General features: G+C 46.8%; 2 protein-coding genes across 11 annotated transcripts in view; both read right to left on the bottom strand.

Moving 5' to 3' along the window:
* The window catches only part of LOC144082735 (protocadherin gamma-A11-like), a 146049-nt gene extending 124198 nt beyond the window's left edge, over window positions 1-21851 (bottom strand). For 2 of the 10 annotated variants that reach the window (XM_077610108.1, XM_077610086.1), the window contains exon 1: window positions 16293-18834. In XM_077610108.1, the coding sequence (XP_077466234.1) occupies window positions 16293-18689 (2397 nt within the window). In that variant the 5' untranslated portion in view covers window positions 18690-18834. Of the gene's footprint in view, window positions 1-6537; window positions 9046-9770; window positions 12258-13217; window positions 15668-16292; window positions 18835-19328 lie in introns of those variants that run through there. The other 8 variants (XM_077610070.1, XM_077610078.1, XM_077610081.1 and 5 more) reach the window with 8 other exon arrangements.
* On the bottom strand, window positions 1432-5903 carry LOC144082739 (protocadherin beta-15-like). Its single transcript, XM_077610120.1, has 2 exons — window positions 3319-5903; window positions 1432-1755 (listed from the first exon to the last, which is right to left on the bottom strand). Exons 1-2 carry the CDS (start codon window positions 5713-5715, stop codon window positions 1579-1581), a joined length of 2574 nt encoding a protein of 857 aa, XP_077466246.1. The 5' UTR covers window positions 5716-5903; the 3' UTR covers window positions 1432-1578.
* Window positions 21852-22566: the final 715 nt, after the last annotated feature.

Here is a 22566-nt window from a genome sequence, read left to right on the forward strand (position 1 = left end):
GACACCACTGAGCCCCCCTGGGCCGCTTTGGGGACCAGCTCGGTCATGAAGGAGTTGCCCTCGGGAGCGGGGTAGAGGATTTGAGGAGCGTTGTCGTTGATGTCCGAGACCAGCACGCGGACGCTGACGTTGCTGCTGAGTGGAGGAGAACCGTTGTCTCTGGCCACCACGCCCACTCGAAATGTCCGCAAATGTTCATAATCAAATGGCCTGACGGCATGAAGGACACCCGTATCTCCGTCGACGGACACATAGGAGGAGACTGGGACACCGTTGACCTCGCCGGCCAACAGAGAATAAACCACGCTGCCGTTCTGTCTCCAGTCGGGGTCTCGGGCACTGACTGAACACAAAGTAGAGCCCGCCTGGTTGTTCTCGCTCACGTGGGCACTGTAGGAATCTTCTTCAAAAACGGGTGCGTTGTCATTGACATCTGCTACAGACAAGTGAAGCGTTTTGGAGGAGGACAGAGGAGGAGAACCCTCGTCCGTGGCGCTAATGGTAATGTTGTAATCCGACACAAGTTCTCGATCCAGTTGTCCAGTGGTCACCAGAGAATAATAGTTTGGAATAGAAGCCACTAACTTAAAAGGCACATTTTGCTGAATAGAACAGCGGACCTGTCCGTTTTCTTCCGAGTCTCTGTCCTGTACATTAATGATGCCCACTTCCGTGCCAGGTGGCACGTTCTCCACCACTGGATTAGCCAGTGATTTTACATTAATGACCGGGGCGTTGTCGTTCACATCCACTATATCAATAATCAATTTAGCCTCAGAAGATAGACCATAACCGTCTTTAGCGCCAACCAAGAGTTCATGGCGCGAAGCATCTTCATAATCTAGCTGACCCACGAGCACAATTTCTCCCGTGTTCTCGTTCAGGGAAAACATGGCTCTTGCTTTATCAGAAAGTCTGCTGAACTCATATGTCACTTGTCCATTTATTCCTTCATCTGCATCTGAGGCACTTACTGTGAAAAGCGGCGTTTGTAGGGTCGCATCTTCCCTGACGGACGTCACGTAGACGTCCCGACTGAAAACCGGGGCGTTGTCGTTGGCATCGAGGACCACCACGTGTATGACTACCGTGCCCGATCTCTGAGGAGAACCACCGTCCACGGCAGTCAGCGACAATTTCATATCCTGCTGTTCTTCTCTGTCCAATTCCTTTTCCAAAATCAGCTCGCCATATTGACTGCCATCATTTGTCGTCTGGAGGCGAAACACAAAATTGGCATTTTCTTGCAAAACGTAGCTTTGAACGGAATTAGATCCTATATCCAAATCGTGGGCCGCATTAATGCGATATTTGGCTCCTTTATAAGCCGACTCGCTTATTTCCAGTTTGACAAAATCTTTAGAGAAATGGGGGGAATTGTCGTTGACATCCTGAATGAGCAAAGAGAGCCGGTGCAATTCCAAAGGATTTTCAAGCAGCAGCTCGAATTTCAGAACGCAGGAAGGTCTTTCCCCGCAGTGCTCCTCACGGTCGATTCTCTCAGCCACCTCCAAATTCCCCGTGCGCAGGTTTATTCCACAATACACTTGGTTGTTCTTTTCCATGTCAACACGCGCCTTACGGGCAGCCATTTTGCCCACCTCCAGTCCCAGATCCTTGGCAATGTTTCCGATGACCGAGCCGCGTTTCAGCTCCTCTTGCACCGAGTAGCTGAGGTCTCCGCACGTAGATCCCAGCAGAACAAAGAGAAAAGCAAAGCTCCATTGGCCAGCCATTTTCCACAAATGCGCCATTCTGACAGAGGGAATAAGTCCAGGGTCACAAATGTATCGACAGCACACTCGTTGGACTCGACTCCTGCTTTTGTCTCCTGATTTGAACGCTATTGCAGAGGACAGGATTTGAATGTGCGTCGAGCAAAATTAAAAACGCCTGCACTCCACTATGAATCTTCTGCTGGTCTATGGTGACACCGTGTGTCCAAATAAAACATTGCGATGGTAAAATACACACCAAAATGCCTCTTTTTTGGAAACTGGATACTACAAACTGTGGTACCTTTCCAGGCTCCTTTTTATCAAATGAATGCGAGCCTCGCTTGCCTTCCAAGCCACAAACCAAATAGTGACACACTCAAGCTTTTCTATGAATCGTCTCAAAAAATACTCAAAATGCTCTGATAATGCGTGCTAGGTTATTTTAAAACTTTAAAATCAGTTGAACAAATGCTTATGTTTGTGAAGTAATAAGTAAAGTTTATGTGGAAGTTTTAAGGTAAATTGAAAACTTGGATTTGCTTAATCAAGAGGAGAAAAGGCTTCAAACAACATGGGATGCCATCTGCGAAGATGTCAACTCCATCAACGGCTTACTTCCATTTAAAACAAATGCAGTATCAACAAATTTGATGGTTGTTCATAACACAAAAGAAAAAAAGAACATTGCCATTTTTGTATTTCCAAGCACCATACTAAAGCCATTGGTAGATATTAGGAGATACATTTAAAGTTTGCAATGAAGGGAAAGCAAGTAAAGTTTTCCCTAACTCCGAAAAACATACCAATGAAAACCTGCAATATCCAACACCAAGGTCAGAGATTCCAAGCAAACAGCACTAATATGGAATTGTACAAAAAACTAGAGTACTATGGCAGTAGTGGTTTTCTTTCTACATTAAAGAATACATTCATAAACAACACAGCTATCTGATAAAAACAACAACTAATATTTTGTTCAAAAGCATGTGATGCAATGTGGACAACCGATTAGTTGTGTTTCGTTTAACTCATATGTTGTATTTGAACTCACCAGGGTTGCATAAAATGATTCCATCTACTGAGACGGATGCAAATAAAACTCAAACCTACGCGAATAATTGTGAGGGATGAATGGACGTGACATAACTGTGTTTTTTTGACAGATCAGAGGGAGCTAGAGCACCCCGAAAAGACCAACATAGCCACATGGAGAATACGCAAACTACACAGGAGTAGGCTACAACCAATGCTGGTGGACTAACAAAAATAAAAAAATAAAAATTGACAAAACCACAAATACGGTTTAAAGAGCCAAACTCACCTTTACCATATAGTAGCAAATTAGGAAAGAAGGAAAAGAGCAAAACGTTTGACAGAACGGTGTATTGATCCGTCACTGATGTTTTGTGAACTTCTCAAAAGAGGTTCATTAGTACTACAGTTACAAAATGAACACAAAAAGGACTCAATAGATGCTTGGCTGAGGTAATAAGATTTTTTTCTCCTAAAGCAAAGTATGGGTGGTGATTGAAAATGTTGACTGACTGTGCGTGCAGAGAAAATAATTAAAAAATATTAAAAGTAGCCTTCAGATGCCTACCTCCAACGGGTCAAAAGAATCATGGAGCTCGTCAACAAAGTCACTGGGACTTTTCTTCAGCGTCTGCTCGGCAGGCAATGTGTTGTCGTTGTAGGAAGACACGAATTTGAAGTCGCTGGTCCTGGAACCTGTAGTCAGGTAAGCATCGTAGTTGTAGGTGCTGCGTAAAGTTCCCATCGTGCCGTCCACGTCGGCGTAATTAGGTGGGAGGTAGCCGCCTGGGATGGCCACCGCTCCGTCAAACAACAGTCGGGGCTTTCTCCGGCGACAGACCCTCACGCCCACCACGATAATGATAAAAGTCACAAAGAAGGTGGACACAGATGCCAGAGCGATGATCAGGTAGGAGGTCAGTTTGGAGTTCTTCTCCTCATAGGAGATGTCCTTCAGTTCAGGCACCTCTGCCAGGTTGTCGGACAGAAGCAGAAACATGGAGCAGGTGGCGGAGCGAGGGGGCTCGCCGTTGTCTTTCACTGCCACCACCAGATTCTGCTTCATCATGTCCGTTTCCAATATGTCCCTCTGGGTCCGGATCTCACCGGTGTGGAGACCGATGGCAAAAAGTCCAGGTTCCGTGGCCTTGACGATGCGATAAGAGAGCCAGGCATTCTGGCCGGAGTCGGCATCCACGGCGATGACCTTTGACACCACCGAGCCCCCCTGGGCCGCTTTGGGGACCAGCTCGGTCATGAAGGAGTTGCCCTCAGGTGCGGGGTAGAGGATTTGAGGAGCGTTGTCGTTGACGTCCGAAACCAGTACGCGGACGCTGACGTTGCTGCTGAGCGGAGGAGAACCGTTGTCTCGGGCCACCACGCCCACTCCAAAAGTCCTCAAGTGTTCATAGTCAAACGACCTGACGGCGTGGAGGACGCCCGTGTCGCCGTTGACAGATACGTAGGAGGAGACCGGGACTCCGTTGACCTCGCCGGCCATCAGAGAATAAACCACACTGCCGTTCTGTCTCCAGTCGGGGTCTCGGGCGCGGACGGAGCACAAAATGGAGCCCGCCTGGTTGTTTTCGCTCACGTGGGCGATGTAGGACTCTTCCTCAAAAATGGGTGCGTTGTCATTGACGTCTGCTACAGACAAGTGGAGAGTTTTGGAGGAGGACAGTGGAGGGGAACCCTCGTCCGTGGCGCTGATGGTAATGTTGTAATCGGAGACTAGTTCTCGGTCCAGTTCTCCAGTGGTGACCAGAGAATAATGGTTTGGAATGGAAGCCACTAACTTAAAGGGGACGTTTTGCTGAATGGAACAGCGTACTTGTCCATTTTCTTCCGAGTCTCTGTCCTGCACGTTGATTATGCCCACCTCTGTGCCAGGCGGCACATTCTCTGCCACTGAATTCGACATTGACTTTAAATTTAGAATAGGGGGGTTGTCATTGACATCACTAAGGTCAACAATTAATGTTGAATAAGATACTAGACCAAGGCCATCCTTAGCACTTATTTGCATTTCGTATGATTTCACTTTTTCATAATCAACCACACCAGACACCCTCACTTCTCCAGTTTTGGGATGTAAAGTAAAGACATCATCACTGCCATCAGATAGATGGTCAATTGCAAAGGTTATTTCACTATGTAACCCTTCATCTGCATCACTTGCACTTACTGTGATCACCAAAGAATCAATGGGAGAATTTTCAGGGAGGCTCGCTTTATAGAGTGACTGACTGAACACTGGCTCGTTATCATTAGCGTCCAGAACCGTGAGGTGGATGAGGACGGTTCCTGATCTCTGAGGAGAGCCGCCATCAAAGGCAGTCAGCAAGAGTGTCATCTCATTTTTATCCTCTCTGTCCAATTCTTTGTCCAACACCATTTCACAAGACTTTCGTCCACCAGGTTTACTATTAATATTTAATTTAAAATGGTTATTCTGCTGTAAAGTGTAGCTTTGGACAGCATTTTCTCCTATATCGGCATCATGCGCCTCTCCAAGACGAAAACGTGCACCTTTTACTGCTGATTCGTGGATTTCTAATTTGAGCGAGTCTTCATTAAACAGCGGTGAATTATCATTGACATCCAGAACACGAATATTTACACGGTGCAGTTCTAATGGGTTTTCCAGGAGAAGTTGCTCTTTCAAAACACACAATGCCTTTTTACCGCACAGCCCCTCTCGGTCGATCCTCTCCTGAACAATCAATTCACCCGTGTCGAGATCTAAACCACAGTGATGAACGTCGTGGTCCTCCGGGTCAACGCGTGCTTTGCGAGCGGAAAGCTGGCCCGCATTGAGTCCCAAATCCTTAGCAATATTCCCAATGACAGATCCACGTTTCATCTCCTCAGGCACCGAGTAGCTCATGTCGCCATTGCTGGGGTGGAGGAAAAGGAAAAGCAAAACCAGGCCATAGCCACACGGCACAGCTCCTTTGTTCCCCATTCCACGGAAGGTATTGACAAAATCAGCTGAAATTTGGTGAGAAATGTATGATGGCGTAAATATAATCCTTCGTGTATATCCAGAGCTTCACGGAGCGCCTCCACAAGCAGACTTTAAGACACGCATTCGCAAAACTACAATCTGATTTGCATGTCGACGTCAATGAAAGGCAATTTTGTGGCTGTTGTTCATGAGTGGATACTGACCTCTAGGGTCCATTTAAAGACATAACCTCTGAATATGACAGAACGCCCATCCCTGTCTACTGAATAAGAATAGTATATAGTAGTTCACCTTTTAGGCTTTCAGTCTACCAAACGATCCTCTATTTTATAACATGCATTATACCTATTAAAAATGATGTCTTCATCAAGAGTAGGCTTGAAATTAACTACCAAGCGCAAAATGATCATTGATATTCCAAAATGCAAATCTTAAAAATGACATGTCTGTATTGAAAATACGAGTTTCAGCACCATAGACAGAGACGCAGGCACTGCCATTGAAAGCAGAGGATCAGTGGAACTTGATTCAAAAAGAATGAAGCCCAAATCCTTCAAGAAAAATCAACCCTTATGAGTGGAGATTACAAACACGCTCCCAAAGGAAAACCTAGATAATATGGTAGTAAAAAATCATTTAAAAAATGGAATGACCAAATATTTGAAGGAAAGCATCTGCAAAAGCGCTTGAAAGAACTTAATGCCGCAAAAAAAGCTCTAATTTTACAAATAGTTATTACTGAGACACACACATGGTTGATATAATGTGCTTGATAAACAAAGGAGAGCATCTTAGATTCCAAATAAGAAAGCTGCCTACCTCCAACGGGTCAAAAGAATCATGGAGCTCGTCAACAAAGTCGCTTGGACTTTTCTTCAGCGTCTGCTCGGCAGGCAACGTGTTGTCGTTGTAGGAAGACACAAATTTGAAGTCGCTGGTCCTGGAACCTGTGGTCAAGTACGCGTCATAGTTGTAGGTGCTGCGTAAAGTTCCCATCGTGCCGTCCACGTCGGCGTAGTTGGGAGGGAGGTAGGCGCCAGGGATGGCCACCGCTCCGTCAAACAACAGTCGGGGCTTTCTCCGGCGACAGACCCTCACGCCCACCACAATAAGGATGAAGGTCACAAAAAAGGTGGAGACTGACGCCAGGGCAATAATCAGGTAGGAGGTAAGTTTGGAGTTCTTCTCCTCGTAGGAAATGTCCTTCAGTTCGGGCACCTCTGCCAGATTGTCGGAAAGGAGCAGAAACATGGAGCAGGTGGCGGAGCGAGGGGGCTCGCCGTTGTCTTTCACCGCCACCACCAGGTTCTGCTTCATCATGTCCGTTTCCATAATATCCCTCTGGGTCCTGATCTCTCCGCTGTGGAGACCGATGGCAAAAAGTCCAGGTTCCGTGGCCTTGACGATGTGGTAGGACAGCCAGGCGTTCTGCCCGGAGTCGGCATCCACGGCGATGACCTTGGACACCACCGAGCCCCCCTGGGCCGCTTTGGGGACCAGCTCGGTCATGAAGGAGTTGCCCTCGGGAGCGGGGTAGAGGATCTGAGGAGCATTGTCATTGACGTCCGAGACCAAGACGCGGACGCTGACGTTGCTGCTGAGCGGAGGAGAACCGTTGTCCCGGGCCACTACGCCCACTTGAAACGTCCTCAAGTGTTCGTAGTCGAACGGCCTGACAGCGTGGAGGACGCCCGTATCGCCGTCGACAGACACGTAGGAGGAGACCGGGGCACCGTTGACCTCGCCGGTTAACAGAGAATAAATGATGCTGCCGTTCTGTCTCCAGTCGGGGTCTTGGGCGTGGACGGAGCACAAAGTGGAGCCCGCCTGGTTGTTCTCGCTCACGTGTGCAGTGTAGGACTTTTCTTCAAAAATGGGAGCATTGTCATTGACATCTGCTACAGACAAGTGAAGAGTTTTGGAGGAGGACAGAGGAGGAGAACCCTCGTCCGTGGCACTTATGGTAATATTGTAATCAGAGACCAGTTCACGGTCCAGTTGTCCAGTGGTGACCAGAGAATAATAGTTTGGAATAGAAGCCACTAACTTAAAGGGGACATTTTGCTGAACAGAGCAGCGGACTTGTCCATTTTCTTCCGAGTCTCGGTCCTGCACATTAATGATGCCCACTTCCGTGCCAAGGGGGACATTCTCTGCTACCGCATAGGACACTGACTTTATATTTATAAAAGGGGCGTTGTCATTGACATCAGAAATGTCGATGACTACTTTACAATGGGATGAAAGTCCATAACCATCTTTGGCATCTACTCGCATCTCATATTTGGGATTACTTTCAAAATCAATTGATCCAGTGACTTTAATTTCACCCGTTTTAGGATCAATGGAGAATACTTTTTTAGCTCTTTCGGCAATACGACTAAATTCATACGTCACTTCCCCATTGACGCCATCGTCCGCATCCGTCGCACTCACAGCCACCACGAGAGTTCCGGACGGCGAGTTTTCAGGCAGACCGGCCTTGTAAACATCGCGAGCGAACACCGGGGCGTTATCGTTTGCATCCAACACGGTGACGTGCACGAGGACCGTTCCGGATCTTTGTGGTTTCCCGCCATCGCTGGCACTGAGAAGCACACTCAGATCCTTTTCAGTTTCCCGGTCAATCTCTTTATCCAACACCAATTCGAGACTCTTTGATCCATCCGTATTTTCTCGAACGGACAAAACAAAATGTGCATTGTTCTGTAAGAAATAACGTTGAACGGCATTTTGACCAATGTCGGCGTCGTCGGCTTCGTTAACGCGGTACCGAGTTCCTTTGATGGCCGATTCACTCATTTCCAGCTTGATTTGATCCTTTGGAAAGGCGGGGGAATTATCATTCACGTCCTGGACGGCAACTGAAATGCGATGCAGCTCCAGCGGGCTTTCCAACACCAATTCGTATTTGAGCACGCACGTCAAAGTCTCTCCACACAGCTCCTCGCGGTCAATCCTCTCCCGGATGATGAAATTCCCCGTTTTAATGTCAATGTCGCAGTAACGTACATCCCCGTTGACAGCATCGATGCGGGCCTTGCGAGAGATCAACGCGCGTCCATCAATGGCCAGGTCCTTGGCGATATTTCCCACAATGGAGCCGGGTCTCATCTCCTCTGGTATAAAATAGCTGAGCTCCGCTGTGGTGGCCTCGATGCAAAGGACAAGGCAGTAGAGAAAGGGGAGCAGCAAACGAGCTCCACGATCCATTTTAAAAAATGTGATCCGTGAAAAGATGCACAAGAAATGTTCCTCGGTACTTCAGGTTTTTAAGAAAAAATAAAACTAAATCCTTCACAAAGAAAAGCGTACGAATCCCCCGAAACAATAGCTGGTGTGCTCCGTAATGGTTGAACACGCCTGCTCTGTGCAGAGGAGGAAAGAAAAAACCCATAGCCTCTTATTTTCAAGTACAGAGCGACATCAAGAGCCTATTCTGGTTATTGCACGTGGAGAAACATTGTGTAAAATAAACACTGTCGTGTGTCTTGAAAATATTTTTGCTTTCATTTATGGTAGGAGGTCAAGAGGGACCTCGTAAAGGAGGCAGGAATTATGTGCTCCTTCTTTTGTGTTCCAGTTAGAATGCAAAGCACATCCTATAAGACCAGCTAAGAGACACTTCAAATAGGACTGGCAGTCTCCAAAATAAAGTGCATATGAGGAAAGCAATGATGGCATGAATCATAAGTTCGAAATGCAGCTGCTGAAAGACCAAAATTGTTACGTTTGTTACTTATCAAAAAGGTAAAAAAACAAAAAACAAATACAAGTTGAAGGACCGGTCAAGGTATGATGGACGCAAAGACCATTACTTTTGTATTTGATCCCCAATGAAGTATAAATTCAATCTCTCCCAGCTTTTATATCTACAAGTAACAATTAAAGTGATTTCTAAGAAAGCATCTTTCTGACATCAAATTGATTCCGGTGAATGAAGGCTGCATAAAATTGGAAATTGATATTTTATGTTCCAAGGGAACACATTACACAATTTAAAAAAAAGTTGTATCATAAACCCGGTGATGAAATATTAACAGCTGTCCTACCTCTGAGTCCTGGAGTTGGTCAAAAAATTCAGCAAAGTCACTTGGACTTTTCTTTAGAGTTTGCTCAGCAGGCAGCGTGTTGTCGTTGTAGGAAGACACAAATTTGAAGTCGCTGGTCCTGGAACCCGTGGTCAAGTAGGCATCGTAGTTGTAGGTGCTGCGTAAAGTTCCCATCGTGCCGTCCACGTCAGCGTAGTTGGGAGGGAGGTAGGCGCCGGGGATGGCCACCGCTCCGTCAAACATTAGTCGAGGCTTTCTCTTGCGACAAACCCTCACGCCCACCACAATAAGAATAAAAGTCACAAAGAAGGTGGACACTGACGCCAGGGCGATGATCAGGTAGGACGTCAGTTTAGAATTCTTCTCCTCGTAGGAAATATCTTTCAGTTCGGGCACCTCTGCCAGGTTGTCGGAAAGGAGCAGAAACATGGAGCAGGTGGCAGAGCGAGGGGGCTCGCCGTTGTCTTTCACCGCCACCACCAGGTTCTGCTTCATCATGTCCGTTTCCAAAATGTCCCGCTGCGTCCTTATCTCGCCGCTGTGGAGCCCGATGGTGAAGAGTCCAGGTTCCGTGGCCTTGACGATGCGGTAGGAGAGCCAGGCGTTCTGGCCGGAGTCTGCGTCCACGGCGATGACCTTGGACACCACCGAGCCCCCCTGGGCCGCTTTGGGGACCAGCTCGGTCATGAATGAGTTGCCCTCGGGAGCGGGGTAGAGGATCTGAGGAGCGTTGTCGTTGACATCCGAGACCAAGACGCGGACGCTGACGTTGCTGCTGAGCGGAGGAGAACCGTTGTCTCGGGCCACCACGCCCACTTGAAAGGTCCGCAAGTGTTCGTAGTCAAACGACTTGACGGCATGGAGGACACCCGTGTCGCTATTGACGGATACGTAGGAGGAGACCGGGACGCCGTTGACCTCGCCGGCCAACAGAGAATAAACCACGCTGCCGTTCTGTCTCCAGTCGGGGTCTTGGGCACTGACAGAGCACAAAGTGGAGCCCGCCTGGTTGTTTTCAGTCACGTGGGCAATGTATGAGTCCTCCTCAAAAATGGGGGCATTGTCATTGACGTCTCCTATGGACAAGTGAAGCGTTTTGGAGGAGGACAGAGGAGGAGATCCCTCATCCGTGGCGCTAATGGTAATGTTGTAATCAGACACAAGTTCACGGTCCAGTTGTCCAGTGGTCACCAGAGAATAGTAGTTTGGAATTGAAGCCACTAACTTAAAGGGGGCATTTTGCTGAATGGAACAGTGGACCCGTCCGTTCTTCTCAGAGTCTCTGTCCTGCACATTGATGATGCCCACTTCGGTACCAGGTGACACATTCTCAGGCACAGGATTGGTCAGTGACATCATATTGATCGCAGGGGCATTATCATTCACATCGGTAACATCTACAATTACCTTTCCATAAGACGTTAGTCCTAAGCCATCTTTAGCTTCAATTTTGATTTCAAAAGTAACCGTTTCTTCAAAATCAATTAAGCCACTTACTTTAATTTCCCCCGTAGTTGCATCAATAGAAAACAAATGACTATCGTCTGAGACATGGCCAAAGTCATAACTCACTTCTCCATTCACTCCCTCGTCAGCGTCTGTGGCGCTGACATTAATCACGATCGTATCTGGAGGAGAGTTTTCAGGTAAAGTGGCTTTATAGACGGCTTGGGTGAAAACAGGCGCGTTATCATTTGCGTCCAGCACCGTGACGTGAACGATGGCGGTACCCGATCTCTGAGGAGAGCCCCCATCAAGAGCCGTGAGAAGTAAATTCATCTCACTTTGCTTTTCTCGGTCCAGCCTATTCTCCAGAACGAGTTCAACTTTATTGCTGTCAACAGACAGAACAAAGTTGTTGTTCTTTTGCAGAATGTATCTTTGAACGGCATTCTGGCCGATATCAGCATCGTGTGCCTCCTCCATTGCAAAACGGCTGCCCTTCTCTGCCGACTCGCGGATTTCCATTTCAATCAATGTATTCTTAAATTTTGGAGAGTTGTCATTGATGTCTTGAAGATGAAGATTGATATGATGAAGCTCGAGAGGATTTTCCATCAAGAGATCCATCTTAATCATACAAGATGGCTTCTTCCCGCAGAGGCTTTCTCTATCAATGACCTCGGACGTGATTAAATCTCCCGTGCTCAGATGAAGCTCCAAATATTGCTTACGTGTGCCCGCCACATGAAGACGGGCGTTCCGCGCTGACAGCGTCCTCGGATCGGCGCCAAGATCTTTGGCTAGATTTCCGACCACGGTGGACCGTTTGGTCTCCTCCGGAAGACTATAGCTCAGGTCTCCGTGGATGAGGTGCATCGGGACAAAGAAGGCAAAAAGAAGAAGCAGGCGATGCTCTGAGAATCCCATGTTGACAAAGTCTGTCCAAAAAGGCTCGCGGAGCAAAAATATTCCACACAGATCGACGTCCCACGCGAATCAGTATCTCCACGCCAAATGCATTTGCCAGTTGAAGGCATCGGCAGCAGAACAATAGCAGAAAAAACTCGCTGCTGTGAGAGAGAGGGTGGCTGCTTTTATACGGGTGGACAGCGACACCAGGAGGCCATTTTGTTAGTTGTCCAAATGTTTTACTATATTTTGTGTTCAGTGGGAAATTCAATTGAATGAGGTGGAGGTCCTAATGAAAACATAATGTTACCTACAATGTATTTCCACTCAATGACGCTCATTTGTCAATATATGTTGAGACTGAACTCCAGAAATATCAAATATTCCGATCAAAATCCTAGTCTTTACACAGCGTTTTATCAGAACAGCAAGAAACACTAATTCATCTCCAATCTCATGCCATTGCAGTGAAGGATAAGATACATTTAAGCAACATGGACAGATGCATTGTTTTGGTGGCTATCTAAAATGTAACCCTACCGGTATGAGAAATAAAATGAGCATAATGAATATGAAGCCGAGTGTCAATTCAAAAATAGAAAATGATGAGCAAATGTGATGTTTCTTGATGTCGCAGTATTTGTATGGCAAGCATCAGACTATTCAAAAGAATTCAGACAAAACCTACAAAGTTTCAAGACTATAGTGGGAATGGTAAAAGTGACTGAGAACTCAAACTCAACATAAAACATTTCAATGCTTCAATATTTGCACGACCAAGCTTGGCTTCAATCACACTATGCCAAACACTACTTTGCTTACCACTGCTTCAAAAACAGAAAAACATTAATACACTATTTGATATACCTTTTGTGAACATACCAGTGGCCAAAGACTACCCATACTCACTTTTTATAATCATTTAAGCATAGCTAACTGTCAAAAATGACAATGTGAGGGGCATCTGGAGTAACTTTTCAAAAAGCAAATCAACACGCAAACTCCACACTGCAATATTCCAATAAAGATTCAAATGTGTTCAAATTGGAGCAAAAAGCAAACTAGTCTAAGAAATTGCTCAAAAATGGCTCCTACCTCCACAGAGGACCCAAAATCTTCAAAAGGATCAGCAAAGTCACTTGGACTTTTCTTCAGCGTCTGCTCTGCAGGCAGCGTGTTGTCATTATAAGAAGACACAAATTTGAAGTCGCTGGTCCTGGAACCCGTGGTCAAGTAGGCATCGTAGTTGTACGTGCTGCGTAAAGTTCCCATCGTGCCGTCCACATCGGCGTAATTAGGTGGGAGGTAGCCGCCAGGGATGGCCACCGCTCCGTCAAACAACAGTCTAGGCTTACTCCGGCGACAGAACCTCACGCCCACCACAATAATGATAAAAGTCACAAAGAAGGTGGAGACCGACGCCAAAGCGATGATCAGATAGGACGTCAGTTGGGAATTCTTCTCCTCGTAGGAGATGTCCTTCAGTTCGGGCACCTCTGCCAGGTTGTCGGAGAGAAGCAGAAACATGGAGCAGCTGGCAGAGCGAGGGGGCTCGCCGTTGTCTTTCACCGCCACCACCAGGTTCTGCTTCATGCTGTCCGTTTCAATAATGTCCCTCTGGGTCCTGATCTCTCCACTGTGGAGCCCAATGGTGAAAAGTCCAGGTTCCGTGGCCTTGACGATGCGATAGGAGAGCCAGGCGTTCTGGCCGGAGTCGGCGTCCACGGCGATGACCTTGGACACCACTGAGCCCCCCTGTGCCGCTTTGGGGACAAGCTCGGTCATGAAGGAGTTGCCCTCGGGAGCGGGGTAGAGGATCTGAGGAGCGTTGTCGTTGACGTCCGAGACCAAGACGCGGACGCTGACGTTGCTACTGAGCGGAGGAGAACCGTTGTCCCGGGCAACCACACCCACTTGAAATGTCCGCAAGTGTTCATAGTCCAAGGACCTGACGGCATGGAGGACGCCCGTGTCTCCGTCGACAGACACGTAAGAGGAGACCGGGACGCCGTTGACCTCGCCGGCCAACAGAGAATAAACCACGCTGCCATTCTGTCTCCAGTCGGGGTCTCGGGCACTGACGGAGCACAAAGTGGAGCCCGCCTGGTTGTTTTCAGTCACATGGGCAATGTATGAGTCCTCCTCAAAAACGGGTGCATTGTCATTGACGTCTCCTATGGACAAGTGAAGCGTTTTGGAGGAAGACAGAGGAGGAGAACCCTCGTCCGTGGCACTTATGGTAATGTTGTAATCAGAGACCAATTCACGGTCCAGTTCTGCCGTTGTCACCAGAGAATAATAGTTTGGAATGGAAGCCACTAACTTAAAGGGCACGTTTTGTTGGATGGAGCAACGGACTTGTCCATTCTTCCCCGAATCTCTGTCCTGCACATTGATGATGCCCACCTCCGTGCCAGGTGAGACATTTTCTGCCACTGGATTGGACAGTGATTTTATATTAATCACAGGGGCGTTGTCATTGACATCAGTTATATCAATTACAACCTTAGTATAGGACGTCAGCCCTAAACCATCTTTAGCTTGAACTTTCATTTCAAAAGAATTGTTCTCCTCAAAATCAGTGCTACCCGAGACCGAAATTGTACCTGTTTTAGAATCCATTTTGAAGACATTTGTGTCATCATTCGATACATGACTAACATGATACGTCACCTCCCCATTCGCTCCCTCGTCGGCGTCGGTGGCGCTGACATTAATCACGACCGTATCTGGAGGAGCGTTTTCAGGCAGAGTGGCTTTATAGACGGCCTGACTAAAAACAGGGGCGTTATCGTTGGCATCCAGCACCGTGACACGGATGACGGCGGTCCCCGATCTCTGAGGAGAGCCCCCGTCAAGAGCCGTGAGAAGTAAATTCATCTGACTTTGCTTTTCTCGGTCCAGCTTATTCTCCAGAACGAGTTCCACTTTGTTTTTCTCAACAGAAAGAATAAAATGTTCATTTCTTTGAAGACGGTATTGCTGAACAGCGTTTTGGCCGATATCCGCATCATGGGCCTCTTCAACGGAAAAACGGCTGCCTTTTTCTGACGACTCATGTATTTCCATCTGGATGATTTTTTCGCGGAATTTGGGCGAATTGTCATTGACATCTTGAATATGGAGACTCACACGTTGAAGCTCAAGAGGATTCTCCAGAACCAGATCGACTTTTAGGACACAGGAAGGTTTGCTTCCACAAACGCTTTCTCTGTCAATCCTCTCCGACGTGATGACATCTCCGGTGCGCATATCCACGCCACAATAATGTCTGCGAGCTTCCTCAAAATCAAATCGCGGCTTTCGGGCTGCGAACGTCACCAGGTCGGCTCCGAGATCTTTTGCTATATTTCCCACAACGGAACCCTGTTTCAGCTCCTCTGGAACGGAATAACTCAGGTCTCCATCGACGACGGCCACCACGACGACAAAGGAAACCAGGCGAAGGATTGAAAGGAGCTCGGCAAATCCTCTGTCCCCCATATTGATGCAAAGACACGTCCGCAAATGGCCGCACAATCCAAGCATCGCGTACAATCCGGGAGGAGGATCCAATGAATACAAAGAAAAGCGGAGGGACGAGGCGAAAGACAAATCGCTGCTTCAACCTCTCCCAATTGAAATGTCTGCCGACGGTCACGGGCGAGATGAGGCTTGCATGCGGTCTGCAAGCCGAGAGCGACATCTTCAGGCCATTTCCCATTTTCAAAGTACAACCAGAAAGTAAAATTGCAGTAAGATACGTATTTCTAACCGTCACCGAAGTATTGAGAATACCAGAAAAACAAGATGCATGAGAAAAGATGGTATTTGTTTCAAGAAATGAAAATACGTAAAAAAATGAACATCAATCTTTGTTCCTAATGTTTTGCTGACCATGCAACCCAAAAACAAAAAAGCTTCAGGGAAAATAAGTGTAAAAATAAATCCTCTTAATGTTGTAATGTCGTTTTAAACCCAAATGTAAAATTAATAACCGAAGTGCACTCATGATAATAGTAAAATGACTGATTTTGATTATTATTCACCTCCACTGCATCAAACATATTGAGTTCTGATTTGAAATAATTTGAATGTGGGTTAATAAAAACATAATCTTTCCTGAATTCCTTGCATGATAAAATTGAAGTTAGTCAACACCTAGAGAGAAGACAATACTTTTTTTCCTACCTCTGAAAGTGTCTTCAGATCTTCAAAAGCATCATCAAAGTCACTTGGACTTTTCTTCAGCGTCTGCTCGGCAGGCAGCGTGTTGTCGTTATAAGAAGACACAAATTTGAAGTCGCTGGTCCTGGAACCCGTAGTCAGGTAAGCATCGTAGTTGTAGGTGCTGCGTAAAGTTCCCATCGTGCCATCCACATCCGCGTAATTAGGTGGGAGGTAGGCGCCGGGGATGGCCACCGCTCCATCGAACAACAGTCTGGGCTTTCTTCTGCGACAGATCCTCACGCCCACCACAATAATGATAAAAGTCACAAAGAAAGTGGACACTGACGCCAGAGCGATGATCAGGTAGGACGTCAGTTTAGAATTCTTCTCCTCGTAGGAAATATCCTTCAGTTCGGGCACCTCTGCCAGGTTGTCGGAAAGGAGCAGAAACATTGAGCAAGTGGCGGAGCGAAGGGGCTCGCCGTTATCTTTCACTTCCACTACCAGGTTTTGCTTCATCATGTCCGTTTCCAGAATGTCCCGCTGCGTCCTTATCTCACCGCTGTGGAGCCCGATGGCAAAAAATCCTGGTTCCGTGGCCTTGATGATGCGGTAAGAGAGCCAGGCGTTCTGTCCGGAGTCTGCGTCCACGGCAATGACCTTGGACACCACCGAGCCCCCCTGGGCCGCTTTGGGGACCAGCTCGGTCATGAAGGAGTTGCCCTCGGGAGCGGGGTAGAGGATCTGAGGAGCGTTGTCGTTGACATCCGAGACCAAGACGCGGACGCTGACGTTGCTGCTGAGCGGAGGAGAACCGTTGTCTCGGGCCACCACGCCCACTTGAAACGTCCGCAAGTGTTCATAATCGAAAGGCCTGACGGCGTGGAGGACACCCGTGTCGCCATTGACGGAAACGTAGGAGGAGACCGGGACGCCGTTGACCTCGCCGGCCAACAGAGAATAAACCACGCTGCCGTTCTGTCTCCAGTCGGGGTCTCGGGCACGGACGGAGCACAAAGTGGAGCCTGCCTGGTTGTTTTCGCTCACGTGAGCAATGTAGGACTCTTCCTCGAAAACGGGAGCATTGTCATTGACGTCTGCTATGGACAAATGAAGAGTTTTGGAGGAGGAGAGAGGAGGAGAACCTTCGTCAGTGGCGCTGATGGTAATGTTGTAACCGGAAACCAGTTCCCTATCTAGTTCTGCCGTGGTGACCAGAGAGTAATAGTTTGGAATAGAAGCCACTAACTTAAAGGGGACATTTTGCTGAATAGAACAGCGAACTTGTCCATTTTCTTCTGAGTCTCTGTCCTGCACATTAATGATGCCCACTTCCGTGCCAGGTGGCACATTCTCTGCCACTAAATTCGACATTGACTTTAAGTTTATAACAGGGCTGTTGTCATTGACATCACTAACGTCAATAATTAATGTTGAATAAGATACTAGACCAAGACCGTCCTTAGCACTTATTTGCATTTCATAGGTTTTTACTTTCTCAAAATCAACCACATCAGCTACCCTCACTTCTCCAGTTTTGGGGTGTAAAATAAAAACATTATCATAATCATTAGACACATGATCAATTGCAAAAGTGATTTCGCTATTTAGCCCTTCATCTGCATCACTTGCAATCACAGTCATTACTAAAGTATCAACAGGGGAGTTTTCAGGCAGAGTTGCTTTATAGACGGCTTGACTAAAAACAGGTGCGTTATCATTAGCGTCCAGCACCGTGACGTGGATGGCGACGGTGCCTGATCTCTGAGGAGAGCCGCCATCATAAGCAGTCAGCAAGAGGGTCATCTCATTTTTATCTTCTCGGTCTAATTCTTTGTCCAGGACCAATTCGCAGTTCTTGCGTCCACCCGGCTTAGAATTCACATTTAATTTAAAGTGCTCATTCTGCTGCAAAGTGTATCTTTGAACAGCGTTTTCTCCAATGTCTCCATCATGTGCTTCCCCAAGAAGAAACTGAGCCCCCTTGTCTGCCGATTCTCTTATTTCAAATTTGAGCGAATCCTCATTAAACTTTGGTGAATTATCATTGACATCTAGAACACGGATATTAATATGGTGCAGTTCTAATGGGTTTTCCAGGACAAGTTGTTCTTTCAAAACACAAGATGCCTTTTTACCACACAGCCCCTCTCTGTCGATCCTCTCCTGAACAATCAAGTCACCCGTGTTGAGATCTAAACCGCAGTGATGAACGTCGTGGTCCTCCGGATCAATGCGTGCTTTGCGAGCAGAAAGCTGGCCCACATTGAGTCCCAAATCCTTGGCAATATTCCCGATAACAGATCCACGTTTCATCTCCTCCAGTACAGAATAGCTGACGTCTCCATTGATGGGGTGAAGAAAAAACAAAAGACAAACCAGGCCATAGCCGCCCGGTGCATATCCTTTGTTTCCCATTCCACGTAATAATAATTTTGGGGGAGAAAAACACTTCAAATTTGTCAACAAATGAAGGATGATAATGTTGATATAATCGATCCCTTTCTATTCCCAGCTTGGTTGCACGTCGTCACGACTGCACATTTAGATCCGAGCTCCACGACGGAAAAATCTGATTTGGATGTCGACGTGAATGGGTGGGAATCTTTTAGGCAGCCTTTTTCATGAGTACATACTGACCTCTAGAGTGAAATGAACGGCATAACACTACATGTCAATGATAGGGACAGCATGTGGATGACCAACAACATCATCAGGTATGATCAACGAGCAGCGTCAAATGAGACATTTTCAAATATTATTGCAGGAATTTTACACACGTAAAAAGAGCATTTCCACAGTACAGTTGAGTAAAGCTAAGTCATAGTATGACAACTCATAGTAATACGGATATTCTATGATGCAAAATCAAAAATGAGGATAAAAATAGGAAAAAAGAAGGAAAATAAATAGCTGAGTGAATATGTGAAATATGAGTGAAATTGATCTCACCGGACATTTGTGGTATAAATAACCTAAAATACCCCTCATGTCAGGAAATACCAGTGATCATGGCAAAAAGATTTGCAAGAAATATAAAAGTAGAAAGACCCCTACCTCCACAGAAGACCCAAAATCTTCGAAAGGATCAGCAAAGTCACTTGGACTTTTCTTCAGCGTCTGCTCGGCCGGCAGCGTGTTGTCATTGTAAGAAGACACAAATTTGAAGTCGCTGGTCCTGGAACCCGTGGTCAAGTAGGCGTCGTAGTTGTAGCTGCTGCGTAAAGTTCCCATCGTGCCGTCAACATCAGCGTAATTAGGTGGGAGGTAGGCGCCAGGGATGGCCACTGCTCCGTCAAACAACAGTCGGGGCTTTCTCCTGCGACAGACCCTCACGCCCACCACAATTATGATAAAAGTCACAAAGAAGGTGGACACTGACGCCAGGGCGATGATCAGGTAGGACGTCAGTTTGGAGTTCTTCTCTTCGTAGGAAATGTCCTTCAGTTCGGGCACCTCCGCCAGGTTGTCGGAAAGGAGCAGAAACATGGAGCAGGTGGCGGAGCGAGGGGGCTCGCCGTTATCTTTCACTGCCACCACTAGGTTCTGCTTCATCATGTCCGTTTCCAGAATGTCCCGCTGCGTCCTGATCTCGCCCGTGTGGAGACCAATGGCAAAAAGTCCAGGTTCTGTGGCCTTGACGATGCGGTAGGAGAGCCAGGCGTTCTGGCCGGAGTCGGCGTCCACGGCGATGACCTTTGACACTACCGAGCCACCCTGGGCCGCTTTAGGGACCAGCTCGGTCATGAAGGAGTTACCCTCGGGAGTGGGGTAGAGGATCTGAGGAGCGTTGTCGTTGATGTCCGAGACCAGCACGCGGACACTGACGTTGCTGCTGAGCGGAGGAGAACCGTTGTCTCGGGCCACCACGCCCACTTGAAATGTCCGCAAGTGTTCGTAGTCAAACGACTTGACGGCATGGAGGACACCCGTGTCGCCGTTGACGGACACGTAGGAGGAGACCGGGAAGCCGTTGACCTCGCCGGCCAACAGAGAGTAAACCACGCTGCCATTTTGTCTCCAGTCGGGGTCTTGGGCATGGACGGAGCACAAAGTGGAGCCCGCCTGATTGTTTTCGCTTACGTGAGCGATGTAGGACTCTTCTTCGAAAACGGGAGCATTGTCGTTGACATCTGCCACTGACAAGTGAAGCGTTTTGGAGGAGGACATTGAAGGAGAACCCTCGTCCGTGGCGCTGATGGTAATGTTGTAATCCGAGACCAGTTCGCGGTCCAGTTGTCCAGTGGTCACAAGAGAATAATAGTTTGGAATGGAAGCCACTAACTTAAAGGGCACGTGTTGTTGAATGGAGCAGCTGACTTTTCCATTCTTCTCAGAGTCTCTGTCTTGCACATTAATGATGCCCAACTCCGTGCCTGGTGGTACGTTCTCTGCTACGGCATTCGAGAGGGAGTTTAAATTGACCACAGGGGCATTGTCATTTACATCAATGATATCTAATATAATTTTACCATAGGACGTCAGGCCTAAACCATCTTTGGCTTTTACACTAATCTCATATGTGGATTTCTCCTCAAAATCAATTAAACCTTTGACTCTAACTGCCCCTGTGGTGGGCTCAATAGAAAAGACATTCATATTATCATCTGAGACGTGGCCAAAATCATACGTCACTTCTCCATTCACTCCTTCGTCATCATCCTTGGCGCTGACATTAATCACGATCGTATCTGGAGGAGCATTTTCAGGTAAAGTGGCTTTATAGATGGCTTGGGTGAAAACAGGGGCGTTATCATTTGCATCCAGCACCTTGACGTGGATGACCACGGTGCCCGATCTTTGAGGAGAGCCCCCGTCGAGAGCCGTGAGAAGTAAATTCATCTCACTTTGCTTTTCTCGGTCCAACTTAGTTTCCAGAACGAGTTCGACTTTATTGCTGTCAACAGAGAGAACAAAGTTGTTGTTCTTTTGCAGAATGTATCTTTGTACGGCATTTTGCCCGATATCGGCATCGTGAGCTTTTTCTATGGAAAAACGGCTCCCCTTTTCTGCAGATTCGCTGATTTCCATTTCAATCAAATTTCTTTGGAATTTGGGATAATTATCATTTACATCCTGAATATGAAGAACGATGCGATGGAGCTCCAGCGGATTTTCTAACACTAGATTCAGCTTTATCACACAGGAGGGCTTTTTATCACAAAGGCTTTCTCTATCGATTCTCTGAGCTGCCATCAAGTCGCCGGTGCTCAAATTCATCTCGCAAAATTGCTTACGTGTCCCTTCGACGTCGATCCGGGCTTTCCGCGCCGACAACGTCCTTGGGTCAACGCCCAAATCTTTGGCAATATTTCCAACCAGCGACGACGGCTTCATCTCCTCTGGGAAAGAATAGCTCAGATCTCCCTGGACGAGACGCCCGTGAACAAGGACGGCAAAAAAGGATATCCAACGACGCAGGGAGAAATCCTCGACTCCCATGTTGACAGAAATAGGTGTCGGGTATTCCTTTTGGAGCAGACGATTTGATGCTCTACGCGATTTCAAAATGGAGAATGCTCGAAAGAAGAAATATTCAGTAAAGGTTTCTTTCATGCGCCAGCATGAAAGAGACAAAGCCACGCAGGAAAGGAGGACTGACTGTGTGCGGATTTGCCTTGCACAAGTCAACAGTGACACCAAGAGTCCGGTTTTGTTCACCGCACTTCTACAGCATCATGAAAAAGACTCCATGTTCAAACCTTTTACTTTTAATCACTAACTTAGAAACATGTAAAATGCCAATGAAAGTAGCCCTGCCATATTTTCTTTTTACATACTAAAATTATAAGCATGACCAATTGAAATAGACTTTTTAAATACAAGACAACACCGGCTTCAGTCAGATATATATTCTACGGACTGATACGAAACAGTTAAAATTAAAATATTATGAATTTTAAAAGTAGCTGGACCAAGTTCATTTTAGACAATAGCGTATGACCCTTATACCAATTCCATATCTTGTCAGAAAACAAAAATTACATTGGTGCTGTTTTGAGTTTTAGCACCATGGACAGCTCACATAATTGTTTGAGTCGATCCTCGTTGTTAAAATAGACAATTATATTAATTATTAAGGACAGAACGAGCATGTCACTTTCAGAATTACCCAAGTCATGCTTCAAACCCAAAAGTATCATCTCAACTAGGTGTATTTTTTTCAACAACATGAAACATAAAAGTGCTGCGAGTAAAGATAGTGTTAATTGACACCATGACTGTTTGACAGTGGCAACATTTATGTCAAAAGGAAAGCAGCAAGATTTTTTTCGACTGATATCCAATTGAGACC

This window comes from Stigmatopora argus, chromosome 9 (genome assembly GCF_051989625.1).
Source record: "Stigmatopora argus isolate UIUO_Sarg chromosome 9, RoL_Sarg_1.0, whole genome shotgun sequence".
Lineage (NCBI taxonomy): Eukaryota > Metazoa > Chordata > Actinopteri > Syngnathiformes > Syngnathidae > Stigmatopora > Stigmatopora argus.

Excerpts from the sequence above, each read along its gene's own strand:
- LOC144082739 (XM_077610120.1), bottom strand. The coding sequence starts at position 5,715 with ATGGGGAACAAAGGAGCTGTGCCGTGTGGCTATGGCCTGGTTTTGCTT. Across the intron at positions 1,756-3,318 it reads ATTCTTTTGACCCGTTGGAG|AATGGCGCATTTGTGGAAAA; the intron begins GTAGGCATCTGA and ends TCCCTCTGTCAG.